Source organism: Psammomys obesus, unplaced genomic scaffold (assembly GCF_907164565.1).
Source record: "Psammomys obesus unplaced genomic scaffold, mPsaObe1.curated_primary_1811, whole genome shotgun sequence".
Lineage (NCBI taxonomy): Eukaryota > Metazoa > Chordata > Mammalia > Rodentia > Muridae > Psammomys > Psammomys obesus.
The window spans coordinates 6,063,782-6,087,693 of NW_026596046.1; the positions used below are offsets into that span (position 1 = coordinate 6,063,782).

The following is a 23,912-nucleotide window of genomic DNA, read 5'->3' on the forward strand; positions in this document are numbered from 1 at the left end:
CACACACACACACACACACACACACACACACACACACACACACACACGAGAGAGAGAGAGAGAGAGAGAGAGAGAGAGAGAGAGAGAGATTCACTTTGCTGAGCTCCCTTCCATGGTACCAGGAACTGATTTTGAGGCATGGTGCATAAGAGGCAAGTTACTGCTCTGCCACTGAGCTGTATTTTCAGCTGCCTTTTTACCTTTCATTTTGAGACATGGTCTTCTTTCTTAACTATGTTTTCCAGGCTCTCCCTGAACTACTCAAGAGCCCAGGAAGATGCTGGACTTAACAATCCTCCTGACTTCCTTAGCTGCTCCCTGGTCCTGAACCACCAAACCTGGCTGGAATTGTTTTTCTTAATGCAGGAAATTCTATAAGCTTTTAATTCTATAAGTATTTCCATTGCTTTTATTTATTTCTTTTTTATAGTGCTAGCAGTGGTAGAATACAGGGACTCAGGCATGCCACGGAAGCGCTGTAATACCAAGCTATGTACCTGCCCTTCTGAGTTCTTAAAGTCAGTTAGAACTTTAGCCCTCGTTATTTTTATTCAACACTGGGACATATTTGTATAAGTCACAAGTAAAACGGTTTTAGACACAAAAGATCTTAAGCATATAATGTATTTTGAAGAATTTGCTGATAAACTGGACTCTCCCTTTTAAGATTTACTCTTAGTATTAATTGTGTGTATTTACGTGTTTGTGTGTGGGTATGTGCATGTAAGTCCTCAGAGCCTGGAGGTATCAGATGCCTCAGAAGCTGGAGTTACAGGTGGTTATGAACTCAACATGGGTGCTGGGACTCAAACTCAGGTCCTCTGTAAGACCTGTACACACTTCACTGCTAAGGTTGCTCTCCAGCCCCTTGCTTTGGTTTTAATAATAATTATGGTTAGCCAACTCCTTCAGAGTAAGGATACTACCCTTAATGCTGTAACCAGTGAGCTTCTAAGAGTTAAGCTTCTAAGGAGAGAGAGAGAGAAAAAAAAAAAAAAGCGAAGTCTGTGAAGGCTGGGCCCTGGAGGACGAGCCACCTGGAGGTGTTCTATCTGTGCCACAAGGACATGGCAAGGCTGCACACTTCTCTGCTGCTGAGAGGCTTCCATAGCAACTAGCTGCACCTGTTTATTGTCCCTACCACTACCACAGTGAGTCCGTGCTCACTGTGGCCCCAGAAGCCTGACGGGCTTAGGGGAGAAGCTGAGCTAAGCAACAGCTCCAGTTGGGAAAGGCTGCTGACAAGTTCTACAAAGAGCACAAGGCATTACGCACGCTTGGAATCTGTGTATATTTACAGCTGAGGCAGAGGAAAGAGCATTCGAGCTAGTTTTAAATACAGAACTACGATGATTCCTGACGAGACAAATCACAACGCTGCTGGCACAGACTGGAGCCCACAAGCATTGTGAGAAATGTGGGGTTTTCTCTTGTAAATCTGTTTCCTGATTAAAAATAAAAAAGCGTATCTTTGACTCATTACAGAAATTCAAGCCAAAAGAAAAATATTTATACGAGCTGATAGGACGAAGTCCCACGCGCATAACTTGTGGAAGAGTCACCTAACAGCGCGCCACACACCGTCACATTTCTGCCACAGCAACTTTCTCACCATTGTTCTGACACCTTCTAGGCAACGGGCCCCGATCCCAAGGCGCAATGACTCTATGGGAAGGAAAGACGAAGACTCTCTCCAAGAACAGAGTGATACTGCAAGATGGACAGCAGCCTGAATAGAGCAACTGCGCGGCCTCCTACCTCAGACCCCACTGGTGTGCATGTCAGTGCATGCAAGGATGAGTCCTCTGACATGCACAGAACATTCTTGAAAGTATTTCTTACAAGAAACCAGTGGCCTACTAATGTTCCAGCAATTAAGGAGTTTCAATTTGTAAACTGATTATCAAGTTTTTACAAAATTTTATCTTCTTTGGTAAACCATGATAGGACTTTTCTATAAACATACACTTGCTTATATATAACACGTGCATGTACGTACATGCCCATAAACACAGATGTTCATGCTCAAATTAACAAAAAAATCAGAAGACATTATGTGTACTTTTATGCAACATATCTTAAAACATTCTGATTAATCAGAAACTTTTTGCTAGGGCCAGCAAAATGGCTCAGCGGATAAAGGCATGAGCTTTGCTGGACTCCAGACCTGAATTTCATGTAAAGATGGGAGAACTGACTTCACAAAGATGTGCTCTGGCTTCCAAATACATACGGTGGCACATGTGAACCCACGGCCTTGCATACAACACATACATCTACATACACACAAATTTTGTTTTGTAGAACTGCAAAAACAATCCTCTGTGTGCATAAAGAGTTGAAAATTAAAAATGTAACTATGCCCACAATGTTCTGGCTGTAGCTTGTCTCCCAAAAGCTAATTGCTGGCACAGCGTGGTTGCCAGTATGATGTCATATTTGGCAGAATCTTTAAGAAATGGGGCTATCACAAGGTGTAGGGCCCTGGAAGCTTCACTGTCATGAATGGATGGCACCTGTGGTGGTTTGAATAGAAGTGGCCCCCTGTAGGCTCATATACTTGAACGCTTGGCCATTAATCACATAAACAGTTGAATTAATATCTTTCCAGATGTTTTAGTCATTTATTAAAACCATATATGCACGTGAATGCATAAAGATATACACATGTGTATTGCTTTCTTTTCTTTCTTTTTTTTCCAAGACAGGGTTTCTCTGTGTAGCCCTGGCTGTCCTGAACTTGCTCTGTAGACCAAGCTGGCCTTGAACTCAGAGATCTGCCTGCTTCTGCCTCCCAAGTGCTGGGACTAAAGGCATGTGCCACCATGTTTGGTTATATATATATGTATGTATGTATTTCAGAAGTATCTTGCTCAGAGTATTATGGAACGCTAGTTTTGTATTTCTGAACACTATTTCAATAGTATTCTCACTGTACAATACAGTGATTAAAACACAGAGTTGGAATCTACCTGCTAGGGTTTAAATCCCAGCTCTACCATGAGACTCTGGTCTAGGAAAATGAGAATTGCAGTTATGCTGGACCACATGGAAGGTTGAGGCCAACAATTCAACTTGGCAATAGTTGAGCAAGGAGGCGCCTTAGAATGTCACACAGTGTGAAGACATGGACCATAAGTTACCATTCACCGTCCAAGCTAGAGTCCTTTGCACTGCACCCTCAGGGCCCAACTGCACAAAAGCAGAGCTACTAATCCCCCAAGCCCAAACACACTTTGTATTAGCTGCTCAGTAAAACTAACCCAGCATCATGGGAAGAACCATGCAAGCAGCTGTTTCTAAGCACCCTAGTGACTTAAGTGAGACCTTTTAGAGCTGGTCATAGCCACTTTTATGCCAAATTGCTTAGGCCACGGGCCCCCATTGTTTAGGCAAATCAGTCTCAACGTTGCTGTGGCTGTGTTTTTTAGATGTGATTAATATTTAAATTAACAGACTTCGAGTTAAGTAGATCACCCCCTCCCATATGGTAGGTGAGCCTCTTCCCATTACTCATAAGAGCAAAGTTGTGGAAGACACTTTCCCCCCCGACACAGAAACCCTGCCTGCGTCAAGTCCTACCTGAGGTTCCATCCTTAGCCCACCCTGAGACTGTGTGTAGCAGCCTCTCACACCTGTCCTTGAAAGCAGTCAACCTTTCTTTTTCATTCTGGGAGGGAAGTGAAAATTGCTAGGAGAACCTGCTACAGTGAAGTGGTAGCTTGCTGCGATGAACACTGGGGAATGTGGAAATGGTGCCCACGATGGGTAACAGGTAGAGGCTGGAAGACTTTGAGGTACATGACAGAAAAAGCCTATGCTGCTTGCAACTGCTACTGACAGAAACAGAGCAGAATGTGGTGAGGATAGACGGAGGATATGAGTGCATTTTTTACTCTCCTAGGGATACACAGCCATCATGAACACAATGCTGACAGAAGTGAACACTGAGTGTGCTCCTGTGAAGAAACAGGAACACGGCCCTAGAAACCATGGAGTGATCTCTGTCATGAGGCAGCAGATGCCTTGACTGAGGCGTGTTCTCTGACGCAGAAAGCACAGCTTAGAGGTGATAATGAAATCAATCATCTGAGGTTTCTAAGCCTGGTGCCGAATGCACAGCTTTCCTCTTCATCACAGTAAGATGCAAGGGGAGAGAAAGAGATCGGGAAACTCATTGTTAAGCACGAGTAAAGCACACCTGGATGATTTGGAAAATTCTCAAGCTTTCTTGAACAAAATAGTGAGGATGGCGTAGTGGGGCAACCCATCTCAAAGACATCAGGTGTGTGGCTGGTGCGTCACTCCATCAGAAATGCTGCCATCTTGGTGTAGACAGGTCAGAGAAAGAGTAAGATGGAGGAGGACTATAAGACGCTTGGGTCCTATGGGTCAGAATGGGTTCGAGAGCTATCTGGCTGCAAGCATGTTATGCTTGAAGCAAAGAACCAGCCTGAGGTGGGGCTGTCTCAATTCTTTGGCTTACCAGGCCTGAGGGGTGGGACCATCCTGTTAGGGGACCAAAATAGACTGAGGAGTCCTTTGGGGCTTGAACTTGTTAGAACCTGGGATCCGTTTTTTTTTTTTTTTTTTCCTTCAAAAGTTCTCTCATTTCTAATGGAGCTATGTAGCCTCTACCTGTAGGAATCACACAGTGGGAATGCACGCACTGTCCGCTTTCATGTTTGCAGAAGGAGAGGTGTTCTGCCTAGACAGAGTTATATTCTACAGTTTTGTTATGCCTAATTTAAACAATATATAAGAATTTGTTACTCGAGTTGATGCTGAAGGCGTTGAACATTTCTTCAAGTGTTTCTCAGCTATTTATAAATCTTGAGAACTTTTCTAAATTGGGTTATTTGTTGTTTTTTTGGGTTTTTTTTGATGCTTCAGCTTTTAAGTTTTTTATTTTAGGTATTAACCCTCTGTTGGATGCGTAACTGGTAAAGATCTTCCCCGTTCTATAGCCTAACTCTTTGCCTGAATAATAGTGTCCTTTGTTGTACAGAAGCTTTTCAGTGTTGTAGGTCCCATACTGTTGTTCTTAGTACCTGTTCACAAAGTCTTTTCCTGTGCCAGTGAGTTCAAGACTATTTCTCATATTCTCTTCTATCAGTCACAGACTGTTTAGCCTTATGCTAAGGTCCTTGATCCATTTAGAGTGGATTTGCACAGGGTGATAAATATAGATCTACTTACAACTCTACAACATGTAGCATCCAGTTTAACCAGCTCCATTTGTTGAGGGTGCTGTTTTTTTCTCCAGTGTATATTTTTGACTTCTCTGTCAAAAATCACATGTCCAGAGGTGCGTGGGGTATGTTTGGTTCATATGTCTTAAAAAGGAAGAATGACCCATGTACAGAGAGGCCAAGATGAATGCTGAGAAAGACACACCCTGCTAGAGTCCCACACCAGGTTTATGAGCACGCAATCACACCATATAATGATGCTTCCATTAAACCCAAAGGACAAGGTTCAGGAACTTCAGATAGGGGAATGCATGGAAATTCTGGGAGGGGGCTCTACCTAGGGGAGGACAGGACACTCTTCTTCCCCAGGCCTCTTCTGAGCATCCCTGCATATGTATTCCTTGTGCTGTTCTTTACCAGAAGTTGGTTTTCCTAGGTTCTGTGAGTTGCTGAAATACATTAATTGAACCCAAAGAAGGAGCTCTGTTGGAGCCCTGATTGGTCTCCAGTGGTTAGAGGCATGACCAGGGCTAGCTAGGGCGTGTGAGCGGTTTCTGGATGGCGAGGACAGCCTTGGGGTCTGAGCCTCAGCCTGTGGGATCTGCTACCACATCCAGGTAGACAGGCTCAGACAACTAGTGTCCTGTGTACAGAAAACCCGTGAACACTGGATTGTGTATATAGTAAAACAAACAGTAGGAGCTTGAATTGGGGGCTTGTTTGTTTTTCCCGAGAACAAGCGTTAAATTACAAAGGTCCAGAGCTGAACTTCTGTATGCAAGAAAACATTAAAAATACAAAAATGTTGAAACAAGAACCTAAAACATATCAAATAGGATTATCCAGGGCAAGGGAAAGTAATCATAGCTTGGGAAAGGAGCAGGCAGAGACGCAGAAAAGGTAGCTCCATTTGCTGAATGAGTACCATGTGCCAGGTGTTTACCTTCCTCATCTGCTAATCATCGGTGGCCAACAACGTGGACTATTCCGTCCCTATTTTGAGGCTCAGGGAAGCTTGGCAGGCTGCCCAAGTTCTCAGCGCAAAGTCTTTGCTTTCTGTCTCTTATCCCACTTAAATTAAGAAACAAAAACATGACTGGGGTCTAAGTCTAGGATACCCACAAGGGTGTGAGCTCTATTCCCAGCCTTGGGAGAAAAGAAGAGGGGGGGGAGACAAGAAAAGAGCAAGTGAAGGAGAGTAGATGACCTTGGGAAGGGGTCTATCAAATGATCCCAACAATGGTGTAGTGGTGGCGTACACCTGTGGGCCCAGGATCCCTCAGGAGGCTGAAGCAGACAGTTCCTATATTTGAGGCCAGCCTGGGCTGTTTCTGTCTAATTTTTTTTTTTTAACCTTTTGGTTTTTTGAGACAGGATTTCTCTGTGTACAACCTTGGCTGTTCTGGACTCACTTTGTAAATGAGGCTGGCCTCAAACTCACAAAGATCTGCCTGCCTCTGCCTCCCAGAGTGCTGGGATCACAGGTGTGCGCCACCGTGCCTGGCCTAAGATTCTGTCTCAAGTAAAAATGATCACAATGGAAAAGCTTGCTGGCATCAACAAGGAATACGAAGCTTCTGACACCTGGAAACTTCCCCACCCCAACTCCACTGATAAATGAGATAGCGTACTTTTTCTTTCTTTCTTAGCTTTAAGGTATTCAAAGTGAAGCTGGCTGTGGTGGTCTGCAACCCCCGCACTTTGGAAGCAGAGGCAGGACAATGAGGTCATCCTCTGCTACACAGCTAATTCCAAGCTGGTCTGGGCCGTTTGAGACCCTTTCTTAAAAGGAAGATAAGGGGGAGGGAGGGAATCAAACATGAAAACCCATAAGCCAAGGCCTGGCACATGGGACGTTTCCAATGCTCTATGTTTCACCGGCTGTCTTTCTCTAAATAACAGTGTTGGCTCTGGATTTTACTTAGTGAACATTCTTCATGAATTCAAGGCATTCTGCCAAGAAACACGGAGTGGCATGGGAATGCTGTTGGAAGAAATGAGCATGTGTGTGCAGAGGGTGGCTCCTCACTTTCGGTTGTGCCAGGTGAGCTCAAGGCTCCCTCCCCCTGCACCTGGGGTCAAGCTGGGAAGCGTGAGCTGCTCCAAACATCACACCCAGCTGTGCCTGTGTGCTCTGTACATACCCCAAAGCTGAGCTGAGTTGGGCAGGCAGGCTTTCTTGCAGTGGTTCTCAACCTTCCTAACCCTGGTGACAGTTCCTCACGTGTGGTGACCCCAACCATAAGGTTAACTTTATTGCTACTTCATAACTGTAATTTTGCTACTGTTACAAATTGGGATAGAAATATCTGTGTTTTCCGATGGTCTTAGGCAACGCTGTGAAAGCATAGTTCCAAACCACAAGGGGGTGTGACCCACAGGTTGAGAACCACTGATTTAGCCCTGTTAAGCTGCAAACTCAGCGCTCTTTGCATGCGTGACCCCCTCACTCCCATGCTGCACCGCTGGCCCAGGTTAAGCCCTAGTGCCCACTGAGGCTGTATTACCCCTGGTGCAGGCCCGCCATCGGCGTCTCTCTCAAGGGGAAAAGCTTGGGATAGACGAAGGTAAACATGGGCTTACTACACCGGTGACAGTGGCCCAGGGGGCAGTGCAGCAGCTCCAGGAGACTTCTGGGTAATGAGATTACAGACAAAAAGTTCAGATCTGGAACACAAGAGAAAAATCAGGCACATGAGTGAAAAATTCTATTTCCTTAAACTAGATGTTTGAAACTTCTCTTTGTTACCAAATAAGTTCAAATAGTTAAAAGCACTTCATGTTGGAAATTCTGTTATCTGATAGGCATTCAATAAAATCTAACATTATTAGGAAATGAAAGATGTTTTTTATATTTTTGATACTAAAGGAAAATGAAAATCCACTCTTTTAAGAGCACCCAGAAGCTGTCCCGAGGCAGAGGCAAGGAAAGAATTAGATCAAATAGTCTTTAGGAACAAGGATCAAAAAGGCATCCATCTACGCAGAGCCAGCTCTGCAGGCTTTCAGAAGTCAAAGAATTAAAGGAGGGTGAGGCTGAAGACTCACCAGCTCCCCAAGTTCTCCCCAAATCTATCAGGCACTTGGTCAATTAGACACCAGTGAAAGCTAAGTTATGAAAAGGCTAATTACTGAAAAATATCAGATGCTGGAGGTCCAAGAGGATGAGTGAGAAACAAGAGAGTGAAGCTTTTCCTTGTTTCACTCTTATGAACAAAATAGGAAACTCTTCCCCAGCCTTGTGTGAGCTACACAAAGGACGTGTCTAAACAAACCATCTCAGCCACCCAGGCAATCTTGACGCAGATTTACACTAGTTTTTTAATACTCATGTTAAATGTGCAGTGGAAGGAGGGATGCCCAAGATGAGGTGAAGTCTCAAGCTTGCCAGCTAATCTTGGCAAGGAAACATAAACTGTCTTTTTAACCTTTCTGTATCTGTCCAGAAATGATCAATACGTACCTAGAAAAATATAATTTATATATAAGTAAATAACTAAGAATTTTCTGTTCAGTATAAGCAAAAAAGATAAACAAAAGCCAGCCTACAGGCCAGCAATATGACGTAGGGTGATTGCCATCAAACCTAAAGATCTGAGTTTGTTCTCTGGGTGGGAGGAGAGAACTAACTCCCCAAGGTATCCTCTGATCTCCACATGTGAGTGAGTGCACCTACACACACACACACACACACACACACCATAAATAAATGAATTTTTAAAAAAGTTTAATTATGGCCCCTCTCCAAATGCAAAGACAAAGCATTTAACATAAAAAGAGAAGATCTAGAGGGGACAGGAATTCTACAAGAAGGGCAACAGACCCAAAATATCTGGGTACAGGGGTCTTTTCTGAGAATAATTCTCCAACTAAGGACCATTTATGGAGATAACCTAGAACCCCTGCACAGATGTAGCCGATGGCAGCTCAGTGTCCAAGTGGGTTCCCTAGTGATGGGAACAGGGGCTGTCTCTGACATGAACTCAGTGGCTGGCTCTTTGATCACCTCCCCCTGGTAAGTGGGCAGACTTATCAGGCCACAGAAGAAGACAATGAAGCCAATCCAGATGAGACCTGATAGGCTAGGGTCAGATGGAAGGGGAAGAGGACCTCCCCTATCAGTGTACTGGGGGAGGGGCATGGGCAGAGATGAGGGAGGGAGAGAGGGAGGGCAGGATTGTAAGGGGATGAGGGAGGGGGCTACAGCTGAGATATAAAGTGAATAAATTGCAATAAATAAAAAATTAAATGAAAAAGATAAAGCATTTAGCTTTAAAAACATTTGACATAGCCAGGTGTGGTGGCACATGCGTTTAATCCCAGCACTCCAGAGGGAGGTAGAGGCAGTTGCATTGGCCTGCTTGCTCATTTTGCCAAAGGCTTTTGATATTTCTTCTCCTTGCATTTGCTGGACACTTAGGAGACAGAAAGGCAAAATCCAGCTCTTCTGCAGGAGACATTCAGCTTGGCTTCCCTACTGTCACCCTTTCACTTCAACCAAACACATTTTTTCCACACACCAGTTTTTCTAACTTAGAGTTTCTCTGGGAACTGCTGTCTTTTGCAATGGAAACCACATTTTAATGAATGCTTCTGTGTGTCTGTAAGGATGGCAAAGGAACCAGTGTTGAAAATATTAAAACTTCTAAAAGAAAAGCCCCAGCCCCGCAGAGTGCACATGGCCACAGGACAAGCTTCACAGGAGGCTGAGACAGGAAGATCACTAACATATTCAACAGCAGGGAACTAGTCTTAGTTAAGATGGTAAGTTCAGTGTGAAATGTGTATGCTGTCATGAAAAAAAAAAAAAAGGATGAAAACCAAGACAGAACCTGTTTCCCAACGAGGACAGAAGAGAGGCCCACGTACGTACCTTTCCAGAGCCTGTGGTAGGTGTGGTAGAGACACCGCATGGCCTGTTCTTGCAGAGGCAGGACACGATCGTTCTCCGTGCCTATGGCCTTCACCTCGGCCGGGAGGAAGACGGTCAGCTGCCCAGATGAGAAGGTCTGCAGCCTCACCTCAGACACTTGGATGGGGATGCCACAGCTGCAGAGCATAAAGACACAGCACAGTGGCATCAGCCAGGAGCTAGGGCTGCGGGCCATGTCACAAGGCAATCACAGTGCATACACAACAGTGCCTCGTGGCTGAGCTGCCGGCTCCCCTTCAAAGCGAGCTGATGCTGACCCAGGCTCCTCACTCAATTCTGGCAAAAGACACAGAAGCAGCCGGAGTGCAGCTGCATGACTTCCCGCAAGGCCGCCTCTGCAGCAGCCCTCCTTCAGGGGCTCTGTAAAGCTTGCTGGGCAAGCTCTGCTTTCCTCTACTTAAGTACTCTCTCCAAGTTTATGTTGCTGGAAGCTTCCCAAATTAATTACATTTTCCTGAGATAGTGTCTCATTGTACAGAGAATTCACTACATAGATGAGGCTGGCCTTGAACTTGCTGAGATCCTCCTGCTTCTGCCTCCTAAATGCTGCAGTTACAGGCTCACACTACCACACTGGGCTTAACTTTCAAAAGTAGAAAAAGAACTGGTGAGATGTCTAAGCAGGTAAAGCTTGCTGTACACGCAAGCCTCACTACCTGAGTTTGAATGCCCAGATTGCACAGAAAAGCCAGACAGAAACAGACATCTGTGATCCACGTGTGTCCCTACAGAGACATGGGAGATGGGGACAGGAGATGCGCCAGAAGACTGCAGGCCAGCCAGCACGGCTATGAAGAGTGAACAAGACTGACTCCATCTCAAACAAGGTGAAAGGGGACATTCAAAGATGTCCTCTGACCTCCACATATATGCTGTGGTATATACCACCATACCCCAAGGTACTCTTGTACTCTGTTGAGTTACAACACTCTAGTTTAACATTTTTAACATTTTCGTATAGAAAAAGCTAAGCACACAGATATGCATTTAAAGTGGCAGACAGTAACAGACAGTAACTTTAGTGGTTCTTTCCACATATATGTGAAGAAAACACATGGGCTAGGAATGTTAACTTAAGTTTATGGTTTTACCTCATGGCCCACCCTTCCACAACCTAGGTCCCCTTTCCCAGCCCCTGAACAGGCAAAGCCATGCTCTATTTTCTGCTCTTTTGCTGTGGGGTTGCTCTAACCATACCCTTAACTTTGAGGCCACTGGGTACCTGAAAGCCTAAATTCCTTTTTTTCTCCAAAGGTAAAGGTATCCACAAAGGCAGTTCTGAGTGCTACTGTCCCAGTTAGTTTCAGCTGTCAAGTTGACAGCTGAAAGGAACTTGTCATCTGAAGGAACTCAACTGAAGAACAGCCAGATCAGACTGGCCTGTGGCCAGGTCTGCAAGACACTGTCTTAAGTAATGACTGATGTGGGAGGGGCTAAGCCACTGTAGACAGCTCTGTAACTAGGCAGGTGGTCCTGGGCTGTGTGAGGGTTAGCTGAGTAGGAGCCAGTGAGCAAGCCAGTGAGCAGCGGTCCTCAGAGATGAAATTCAACTGGGAGACAAATCCTTTTCTCCCCAAGTTGCTTTTGGTCATTGTTTTTTCAATGCAATAGAAAAACAAACTACAACAACTAATAAGATAATATTTTTGACTTTGGCTAGAAAAGGCAAGGACACACTGGGCACAGGACTCGAAGACAGAAGCCCTGGGTTCCTTTGTTCATTAAAAGTTCATTCCTGGGGCTGAAGAGATGGCTCTGATGGGATCTGACGCCTTCTTCTGGCATGTGGTGCACATGCAGATAGAGCACTCATTTATGTAAGAATAAGTAAAGCTTAAAAAATTAAAGTTTATTTCTGTGTCCCTTCCTTCATCCCACTGGAAAACAGTTCCACGGGAGTTACACTGTAATCTATGTGAGGCAGGGGTGGGGTGGGGTGGCCGAGGAGGAGGTGAATGAATCTGTCCAGGGGGCCTTGAGAGGGAATGTTTCAGAGGGCTTCGCTTTTTCAACAGGAATGAAGGCTGACAGACAAAATGCCACATAGAATCAAGAGTGGATAATGAGCAGTGTTTGAGCCTGAAGACTAAAGCTGTGCATGAATTTCAGGGGCTGGAAAAAGGGGCCCAGGTTGTAGGAGGGTGGGCCAGGGATATTAGCTGACCTCAGAGGTTTCAATTCATGGTAAAGACTATTGGATGTCTCTTTTTTTCCAAATTGCCTGGCGACACAGACAGAGAAGAGGCTGATTACAAAGAGGGAAAGACAGCTACAGACTCAGGAGGAAACAGGACTGAGGAAGTCATGAGGGCCTGCACAAAGAGGATAAGAGGAGGAATGGCTAGTTGGGTAAGAAGCCAGTGGCCTTCTCTGCAAGTTGTAAAGGCAAATAATTCATAGACTCTACTGGTAATTTGGGGCTCTGATCTCTTTTAAGGAGAAGTGTCATTACATTTCAGAGGCAGGAAAACATGAGATGTACTGGGCTAATTCCATTTAGTGATTTCTCTTTCAAAAGAGCTGGTTTTGTACATCTGATCATATGAGCTCTGGTATTTTAGCTAGGAGTCTTTTGTAAAAGGTTATTTCAAGACAATCTAAAATTGTAAATTTTATATTGTAAAAATAAGATAACTTGGTGCCACAAGTTAAGCAATAAAAAAAAAAAATGGAGAAAAAGTGAATGATTTTTTTCTAGGTTTCCATCTTCAAACCCTGCCTCACTCTCTTAGTCCCGATGCTGTTTTGGTGTTTTTCAGTTTATTCTCTCTATTCTCATGAGATAGACCCTTTCTTTCAGTCTGTCCCCTTAATCAAATGAGATCACACAACTCTATAATGTTCTGTTGTTTACGTCATCACATGGGCCATCGAGACAGAACTAGAGAAATCTTTTAAATAGCAATGTTCGTCTCAGTTTTTTTTTAAGTTTCCCTCCTATCACATGACACCACAATAAATGTAACATGTCCTCATGTACGGAAATTTTCATTACTGAAGACAGTATGCCCCAAGTGGAAACTACCAGCCACAGAAACAAAGATGTAAATAGTGAGAGGTTGTTAATTGTTGTACCCAAAGATTGTGAGACAGTACTTGCTTGTATAATCACAACTGAGTTACCAATCACTTCAGTCTGGCAGATCAGGTTGATGAAAATCGACAGCACAGTTTCTGAGTTTATCACCTTTGGGGATGTTTACTGGTCATTTGCATTTCCTCTTCTGAGACCTACCATTCCCACTTTTTGCTTAATGTTCAATTGAATTAAAAAAATCAATTCTTAGAACCTTTCATATTGGTGAATCCTTTTCAAACATAATGAGGTATTTCCATCTCATAAGTTTAGAGATGGTACCTTTCCCCACTCGGCAGTCTTCTGCTGCTGTTACAAGTGCCCACATTCCCTTCACAGCGTCTAACTCTTCTGACTCTGTTAGGAGGGTTGTCTTAAAGCTTCCTCTCATTACTTATTACATCACTTTACACGTAAGTGCTGTTTCTTCTCTTTTGTTTGTGACAGAAAATAGAACAAACGGCAGCATTACCAAATAAAATAAACGTCATCTCTGAACTGGAATGCCATCTTCACCATATTCAGTTCCCAAACACACACTTTTGAATTTGCTTGAGGCTTTTCCCGTCTGTTTTAGCACTGCATCTGTTTAATCACTGACAGTCCTATGTGAGTCTCATTGCCCTGCTTAACAGAGGATTCTGTTACCTGCTCTGTCTGCCTGTAGGATCCTTTTAAAATTCTTTTTCTTGCTCAAGCTCTCAGTTGCTTATTCTTCACCTTGAACTTTGTACTACTTTTATCTGAAAAACTCCCAAACTTTTCTGGGATTCAGTTCATTCAACATGAAGTGTATTATTGAGTTGGTTTTTAAAGATCCATTTTATCAGATAAATAAAGACACCGCCCCACCCTGTTTGCTGCTCTGTTTGACTTTAGAATTAGATATGTTGTTTTTCTCTTCCTTCACGGTAAGTAGGAATACAAAGTAGTGGCTTAAGGACTGAAACCTCATTTCAACCTGTCTAAGGTTACACACTGAGACAGCTGTTAGAGACTACAAGCTGCCAGAAGGTACCTGTGAGGGTCCAGCAAGGAGTCAGAAAAATAAAAAATAAAAGCCAAACAAACAAACAAACTCCACCTGTGACTGAACAGGGAAAACTCTTGAGAATAAGAACCTGTGAAAAGGCTTGTGAACTATAAAAAAAGAGCTGTGATGGGTAATACTGACTGCCAGCTTGACAGGATCTAAAATCACTGGAGAGACAAACCTCTGGGTGTGTCTGTGAGGGCATTTCTAGATCAGGCTGAGGTGGGAAGACCCTCCCCTACATGTGGAAGTACCATCCTTTGGGCTAGGGCTAAAGACTATGACAAGGAGGGAGCAAGCTAACCACCCTGCTTCCTGTCTCATCTTCCTGCCGCCTTGGCTTCCCTACACTGACAGACTGTGTACCCTCAAAGTGTAAGCCGAAACTAACATTTCCTTCCTTCTACTCAGGCAGAAGTTACTTCTACTCAGGTATTTTGTCATCAAAAAAGATCCCAAACCAAACCAAAGAAGCCCCTCATTCTGGCGTGTGGAAGACACAAGAGCAGAAGGCAGGTACTCCCCTCTAGAATTTAAGGAACACTACAGAAAACTCTGCAAATCTCTGGGGTCCACAGTTCTTGGGGTGAGGCGTTAGGTTCAGAGGACTGAGCACTACAATGTTGTGTGTGGTAACCCAACAGGAAGAGTATGATGTTGTATGTAAGGAAACGGCGACTTGGGAAAATAACAGCCATCTGTCAAGTGGAATTTTGGCAAACATCGTATTTTTTTATGGCAACTCGGCAAGGGCATGGTGCCCAGGTATTGAGTCAAACACCAGGCTAAGATGTCCTTGTGAAGGTATTTTTAGACAGGATTAACATTTATAATAGTAGACAGTGAGTAAAGCACTTCACCCCCAGAACCTAAGTGAGCCTCATGTGCTCAGTGAAGGCCAAGAGGACAGAGGCAGAGCTTCTCCATAGACTTCTGCCCTTCCCTACAGATCCTGAACTTGTCAGCCTCCAAGACTGTGGGAACTGAACCCTGTAGTAAGATAATATTCCTATTTCTAAACTTTATCTTTTATTTTACAGGACTGATTTGAGTCATAGCTTGAAGGGTACGTTTCCAAACTTTATATCCACACTGAAGAATGAGAACCCTGAGCAAAAATATAAAACAATATAAATATGGGTTAAAAAGCAGATTAAAGAGTTGGCTTCCAGCTTATGATCCTCCCCTGCCTTGGCCTCCTGAATGCCGGGATTATAGTACATCATTCATGGATATTTGCTTCACAGCCCCGCTGCTGGAACGGCTGCTGCTTCCCAGCCTGATCCTGAGTGTTTCTGCAAGGACAAAGCCAAATCCATTAAAAACGAAAGGGTAGGGCACTGACAGCTAGGCTTTTCCTAAGGCTCTTACTGTCCCTTGTAATTACAATGACAGATTGAACTGAAGAAGCTCGCACTAAACAAGCCTACCCTGGTTTCATAGAAAGTTTAGTTTTTCTTTGATAATTCTTTCAGCAGACTCCCCTGTTCTTCACCACTATATGTAAGGATCGGATTTTCAGATCCATCCATTACATGCCTTCTGTGATTCACCCTCAACAGCTAGCTGCAGGGAGGTGCTGTGAGGACATAAGGACTGAGTCAGCCATTCTGTCACCCACCTTCCCTGAGCTGCTTCCATAGGACTTGACTCTGGAGGCGTCAGCAGAAGAGTCCCAGCCCACATAGGTGAGAGCCCAGGCAAAGGAGAGAGAGACGAGGAGGAGGTGTGGCCACTGCACAGGCTGAGACTGGATGATGAGATGGCTGCTGCCAGGATTCTCAGCCTACTTCCTTCATCCTCCAATTTATTCATTTCTAAGGTTGGGCTAATTCACAAGGCATGTTGGGAAGATTTTGTGCAATAACACAACTGAACCAAGAGCAAACTGTCTGAAACACAGCAAATGCTAACCCACATGCAAGCTTTCTTTTTATTATTAATTATTAACATTATTAATTACTGCTTCAGAATAAGATTAGAGCTCTGACAGTCAAAGGAAGATGAAAACATGAACTGGGACATAGCCATTTACTGCAAGAGCACAAGGCATTAACCACAGTTCCAACTGGCCGGAGTCTGGTACATGGAAGAGGCTGAAAGGCACCACACTTTGAAAAGGGAGCATTATACATCTAAAACAGGAAGTGACGTCAGATGGTGGTGGCTCACACCTTTAATCCCAGCACTCTGGAGGTAGAGGCAGCCAGCCTGTCTACAGAGTGAGTTCTAAGACAGCCAGGGGGGGCATACAGAGAAACCCTACTGTTGAGGGTTGTGCTAATGCTGGCCCTCAAGATCTGGCTACACCTATGCTCGTTTTATAAACCTGCGTAGCCATTATATCTGATTGGCTCATTAAACGGCCTATACCTGGGCAGGGCAGAATGAGGTAGGCGTGGCTAAGGTTCCTGGGATTCAGAGAGAATCACAGGACATAGAGGGACAGGAAGAGAGGAAGAAGGAGGATGCCACGATGGGTAAGCCTAGAGAACAAAACACATCGGGCTGGGAAGAAGGACTCCAATAATGGTGTGAAAAGGCCCAGATGAAGAATAAAAACAAGTATTTATAAGATTATGGATGGAAGAGAGGATGGTTAAGGAGGATGGCTGGGGGCTGGAAGATGGATGGCGAGGTGATTTAGACAGCATAGGTAGGAATATCTGCCCAGCCCAAGGTAAATACAGCAATTCTAAAACCTAACAGGTGTCTGTGACTGCCGTGATACTCGTAGGGCTAATAATAAACTTTATATAACCCAGCACTCCTTTACATTTTACTACAACACCTTGTCTCAAAAAAAAAAAAAAAAAAAGGGAAGGAACAATGAAGCAAACTGTCAACAGGAAGGAATGGAAGACACAAATGCTTCCATTCACAACAAGCCCAATTATTATCCAGCAATCATTAAACACTGGAAGTTCTGATTTATAATTAAAACAGTTTAAGACTTTTTAGACTAAATGCTTAGGAGGTTAGAAAAATATGTGTACACTGAACCATTAAGTAACTTATTAAAATTTTAAATGTTAGTAACCCTGGTTTAGATAATTACAATAATAATTAGACAACTTCCCTTTAATTCAGTATCGCCATAGCTGTTACATATCATTTAGTTAAAACAGGTTAACTGAATAGCAATGTCACCTTGCCACTGAGATTTTGCTACATATTTGTCCCAGAATACACGATGTAGCAAATTAATTCATATCCATTTTCACTTTCATTATTCCAACAAACAGTATGTCAAAAAATGAAGTTAGGGTGGGAAAGACGGCTGTGCAATCAAGAGAACCTGTGTTCGAATCCTCAGAACAGATGGAGAAGAGTTCGGTGAAGTAGCTGCACGTCTGTGATCTCAGTGTTCCTACAGCAAGACAGGAGATGGAGACAGAAGGACACTCAGGAGCTGTGGGCCGGCCAGCCTGGCATCTACAGCAGCAGAAGACAACTTGCTTCAAACACAGTGGGAGGCGAGGACTGACACCAGAGTCGTCTTCTGACCACATGGATGCCATGAAGCCTAAGTAGTCACGGTGTGTGTGTGTGTGTGTGTGTGTGTGTGTGTGTGTGTGTATCTGTGTGTGTGTATCTGTGTGTGTGTACGTGCACACATACACATGCACATGCGCACAAACACACACACATTTTTTAAATGAAGTTTTAAGTTCTCTTGCTAAGGTATCCAATTCACTATTCTTTCATCCTTCTGAAACTGCCCACAGCATCCACCTGCCATCATGGAGTCATGCTACAGACTTACCCTCCTTTGTAGCAGAAACCATCTTTTCATTTTTGTTGTTGAGAATGGGCCAAATTCTTCCACTCTTTACATGCCACAGAATTCTGAACTGCATCCTAGACATTAACACATAGCTTGCAGAAGCTCTAGGTTTCGTTATATCCTTCTAATGCTGAAGGGAAACACTGGTATTTTGTTTCACCAAGTAATTTACTTTGTTGGAGTCAAAATGCAAACTTTGTCTTGAGTGATGACAGCTCAAGTAACACTTTTCTCAGATGCGGTTGAGCTACTCTGGGCCTGCCTCAAGGAGGTGTCATTTGGATATTCAATATAGTTTTGAGTGTAGGGAGCACTAACTTAAAAATGGTGTGTGAATAAAGGAAGCTATCAGTAGGACACACGACCTACAGAGTAAGAGTCTCAGCTAGCTTACTTAACAGGGAGTTAATTTCCAGGGTATATATAAGGAACTGTAAAAATTAAATATAACACCCCCCCCCAGAACTGCCAACCAATAAATGGGTTAGCTGGGTGTGGTGGTCCACGCCTTTAAGCTCAAGAGGTAGAAGCAAGCTGATCTTCATGAGCTCAATACTAGCCTGTGCTACATGTCGAATCCAGCCAGGGCTATAAGGTCATGTCTCAAAAATAATGACCAAACAGACAATTGTGTGTGTGTGTGTGTGTGTGTGTGTGTGTGTGTGTATCCACCCCCCCAGGTCAGTAAATCTTTTAAAAAGCACATAACATCCTTTGCCATCATCAAAATGCAAATTAAAACTGAGATTCTATTTCACCCCAGTCCACCATCAAGAAAACAAATGACAGCAAATGCTGATGAGGGTGTGTGCAAAGAGGAGTTTTTATTCACTACTAGTGGGAGTGACACCAGCACAGCCATTATACAAATAAGTACCAAGAGTTCTCAAAAGCTTAAACAGAAATGACACATGACTCAGCTATAACACTCCAGGGTACAGAGCCCAAAGACTAAACCCTACCAGAGACACATGCATATCCATGCTTACTGCTGTTCCAGTCAAAACAGCTAGAAGGCAGCCTACATCCTAACAACAGAGAAATGGATAATGAAAATTATGAAATTTTCAGAAAATGGAGGATCTGGAAATTGTATTAACCTAAGGAAGCCAGACTCAAAAAGATAGCTATTACACATTGTCTCACATGTAGATCCTAGCTTTCCGTGTTTGTGTGTGTGTGTGTGTGTGTGTGTGTGTGTGTGTCTCCATGTGGGTATAGACAGCGAACTGGACACTACTGGACTTGGAAAGGAGGTGTGGAGGAGCACATGTAAAGTGAGAGTAGAAAAGGGCTACTGGGCATGAAGGGGAGAGGACAGACAAAAATAAATTGGGCTTGAAACCATAATTTCTTGTATGCTAATTCAAAATAAATAATAAATAGCTCAGTAAGTCTATTCCTGGTATATTAATAAACAGCTTCTGCTGACTGGAAATAAAAAACCTAAAACTGGTCTGTTAGCTAAGAAATTTTGAGTCCACTGATTCAACTCCGTTGAACAAATTCTATTACCGTGAGACTGTATTCGGTCACTTAACGAGACTGCTCCCAGATCCAGGAAATGTCCACGTACAGGCGCTGTTTTCTTTTTCTCACATACCAGGTCTCTAAAGAACGACCTCATGTGAACCACTGTTACCACGGAGTGCTCTCGCACACTCCAATGTACCACTTGCCACCCTCTACAACCCTAACGTGGACTAGAATCCTGCCTCGGGGCATGACGTGAAAGAACTCAAGGCCTTTACTCCTGTGGTAAGACACAGACAACCCCAGAGAAATCAGCACTGGTGAAGGTGGCAAAGAGCATGAACACAACGACGCTGTGGTCACCAGCTGGCCTCTACTTGGCTCTCCAGGGCCCTTCCCTCCTGGCGTGGCTTCTCGAGAAGCTCCTTCCCCTGTGAGGATGGCTGAGCTTTGTAATCAACAGGATTTAACGTGTGACTCAGAGCTGGGCCACTGCAGTGAGTTCGTGCTGTAGGTGTCAATCATGCTTTCTCAGGGTACTTACTACTTGTATTGTTACTTCTGCCAGAATAGGCATGTAAAGGCTTTGTTTTTCTAGTAACTTCTACACCGTGCTGACGTGCTTGTTAGTGCTCACTATTCTAACCACAGATAAACATACAATGAGGAGTGGCTAATTTTGTTCACACTTCTGTAACTATCAGAGTGAATTTCATGAGACTCCTGAACTCTGTGAATATTTTTTTGTTTTTAGTTCTGTCTTTTTGTATATTTTATACTCTATTCTCTAACCTCCTCCAGAGTTGTGGCTTATTTGTGTGTGCGTGTATGTATGTGTGTGTGTGTGTGTGTATGTGTGTGTGTGTATGTATGTGTAGGTACAACATAAGCAAAGTACCATCAACAAAATACCTAAGGCAGTGTTTCTACGTACATTTATACATGTACTACATACATGTATTATAGATCAGATTCCTATGTGAAGCTCTACGGGTCCCTAAGGTTGTGTCATTCTACTCTGTTTGTGCTCTGGTTGGCGGGATGCGTCAGCTGGGCAGAGCTGTTCTGCTTTTGTATCTGGGCCCACAAGGCAGCTGGAAACAACATGTGCGAGAGTGAAGAACCAAGTGAACAGAGCCTGTGTGTCAGTTCATACAGCATCTTGTACAAGTCCCTTCCATAACATTTATTCCCTGACCCCCAGCCACATGAGGGTCATGAAGGCTGACACTGAGTCACTTTGCTCACCACAGTATTTGCTCTGCAGTGACCAAACAGGGAAATTGCTCCCTAAACGCACAACGAATGAACAGAGAGCCTAAATTCCTGTTCAAACAATCTCTCTTGCTAGACCTCACAGGCACACACACCTTTCTTTCCATCAGGACCTTCTCTGTGTCTTTCCTCTCCTCTCCTACAGAAAGGCAGGAAGTACCAGGACTTGACTAGAAATGGGGGTCTTGGCTTGTTTTATTCTATAGGTAGAAGAAAGAGGAAAAAAGTAGAACCTCTCTTCAGCACCCCCTAGAATTCTGAGAATGTTTTACCATTTAAAAACTACACAAAGAAGTATCATTTTTCAGGCATAAATTAGGCTAAATGACCTCCAAAGGATAAATGGCTTAGGAATCTAATGACCAGAACACTCAAAGTTTTGTGTTAAACCAACAGACTGTAAGCTGGACTGCACATATCCCAACATTAATATTATAAAACGAGGCATTACATATGTCCTATTCCTATGAAGCTCATAACAATATGAAGAAAACACAGACTATTAACTAATACTTCATTTGTCTTTTTCCTATTTATTTCTTCAAAGGTCTGGCATTCTCCTAAAATCCACTATCATTGCTGCTGGTACAAATTCAAACATGAAAAACTTTCTTTATTCAGTGCAAACAGAACGTTCTGGCAGTAGCAATACCCATGTCTACACAACAGCTCTCACCCACTGTGGTAGGGGCTGAACCGACCTTTCGGTGCAGCCCATGAGGGACAGCAATGGACCTTGCTTACATCTTTCTGTATTAATGACTAATCATTGTGCTCACCACGTGAAGAATCAGGCTATAGGAAAACCCTTTAAGAATTCACCAGAATCTGACTCTGCCGTGTCACATCTGCGACAGTGTCAGCTGTAGAAAAGCCACTCGGCTAAAACCTGTAACACAATCTATTGTGCCTGCTTCAAGAAGGTTTTGGATTTCATCAGCCTAGAGGGCTGAGATCATCAAGGCTCCCATGAGAACAAATGTGCCCTCTTCCTAAGGGAAAGGCACAATTCCTCGGATGGCTCTCTCTGGAGCAATCGGCACTTACTACCCATTCCCTGGAGCCAGGCCAACACAGAAACAGCTGTCCTCTATGCTCAGTATTGCCGCCTATCTTCTCGCTGAGCTACATGGAGTGTCAGGCTTGCTGGGAGTGAGAAGAGGAGACAGGCGTGTTGGTTACGTCATCTCAAAGGTGCTCCTTTGGCTGCTGAAGTGGGGAAAGTAAGCTGGGAGTGTGGCATTTCTTTCATCTCACACCACTTGAAACACTTCATTTCAGGTGCTTGTGGCGTCCTGTTAAAGGGAGGCTGAGGCTGCCTTCCTGAAAGCCCGTGAGAAGGGGATTATTGTTGCTCTGACTGAAACATCTGCTTGGTTGCTTGACTCATGAGTCGTAAGAAGAGACTATGTCTGCTGCTGAATTCTATACACAATTGGCAAAAATCTTAATAAAAGGCAGATACTATAGCAAATGGTCTTTGCAATCATGTTCCAAGGAAGAAAATCATTCAACTTAATGCCAGTTCCTCTACTCTCTAGGGTTTATAACAGCATGTGTGACAATGTAGACATACATGAAATCTTCCTGCTCTAGACTTAACTATACACCAGTTTGTTGATAAAGACAGGAGTAGTGCTATTTCTATAGCAAAAAAGAAAAGATAAAATACATGCACTCCCACTTTTCTTCGGACTAGAAAGTAATCACTCACTCACTGCACATCACACTATCTGAACTCAACAGACATTACTCTAAATTGTTTGCCTACTAGTCTTAGTTCATAGAGATATTTGGTTTACCATACTAAGGTCAAAGACAAAAAATTCAGTAGACTTATCAAGACTAGTGATGAAATCCAAGCCGTGAAGCCAGCCTTACCCACTGCATCCAATGACCTTGTTGTAGAGATATGATGGCAGGCCTTTCAGCTGGATGTTGTTATCCACGTAAACATACTGCAGTTCTCGAGAACGACCTAAATCTGGATTAGAGAGAACAGTGCTGTAATTCCTTTAGGAACGAACTGTTACAATATGAAATGCAAAATGCAATGCAGAACGTCATAGATAACCCCAAATTTCTATTTTGGAATAAAAAAAAAAAATGAACGCTTAGTTCCAAATGTAAAATTATGGCAGTTTTAACACTGGCTTTTGTGTCGGGAAACATGGTGTAGAAACTTACTTAACCTAAACTTTGATTTTTAAACTGGAAGGTGAAATTATCAGCAACAGAATATTTAATTTCTTCTCATAAAAAAAAAACCCTTCTTTGACATTTTATAGACAATTTCAATTGCCTTGTAACAGGGACCTCATTTCTCCTCTGATCCACAGAAAATGTTATACAAAGTAAAGTGACAGGTCAGCCTAAACAGAACTATTTTGTCCCCACTCCTTTAAAACTTGATTTCATGCTGGGCAGTGGTAGCATATGCCTTTAATTGCAGCATCTGGGAGGCAGAGGCAGCTGGATCTCTGTGAGTTCAAGGCCAGCCTTGAGTTCCAGGGCAGCCATGGTTACACAGAGAAACACTGTCTGTAAAACTGAAAAAAACCAACCAACCAATCAACGCCTTGATTTTACTCTTATGTGTGTGTGTGTGTTCCTGAGTGCATAGATCTGTGTACTATGCGTACAGTGATTGCAGAAGCCAGAAGAGGGTACTGGATCCCACCCGAGTCCTGATGTTTCCGACTCATCACGTGGGTGCTGAGAATTGAACTTGCAACTTCTGAAAGAGCAGCCAGTGCTTTTAGCCAGTGTGTGCGTCCCCGCCAGAGGTGTCTGACATCTCAACAGACCCTGGTACTCATCAACTGGGATACACTGGCTGGCCAGTGAGCTCCAGAGATGCCCTGGTATCAGTCTCCCCCAGCACTCGGACTGTAGATTTGCTTATACCATCATGCCTTGCTTTTTATGTGCGTTGGGAATCTGCACGCAGGTCCCCAGGTTGTACAGCAAGCATTTCACCTACGAAGTCATTGCCCCAGCCCCTTCTTCTCTGACAAAGACTGTTTGCTTGGCTGAGCTTTAGTCAATCTCTTGAATCTTCTGTTAGGTCCCTCTGTATACTGCCTTGGAAAATCCAGTTTTAATGACGAGCCCTGCTCAGTCAGTTTAGCAAGAACTATCTC

At 43.7% G+C, this 23,912-nt stretch overlaps 1 protein-coding gene across 3 annotated transcripts in view; it reads right to left on the reverse strand.

Moving 5' to 3' along the window:
- Positions 1-23,912, reverse strand: part of Lrrc28 (leucine rich repeat containing 28) — a 118,725-nt gene that overhangs the window by 4,758 nt on the left and 90,055 nt on the right. For 2 of the 3 annotated variants that reach the window (XM_055623526.1, XM_055623525.1), the window contains exons 7-9: positions 22,651-22,753; positions 10,066-10,241; positions 7,700-7,859 (exon numbers count right to left, since the gene is read on the reverse strand). In XM_055623526.1, coding sequence (XP_055479501.1) covers positions 7,700-7,859; positions 10,066-10,241; positions 22,651-22,753 — 439 coding nt within the window. The remainder of the gene's footprint in view (positions 1-7,699; positions 7,860-10,065; positions 10,242-22,650; positions 22,754-23,912) is intronic. The other variant, XM_055623527.1, reaches the window with a different exon arrangement.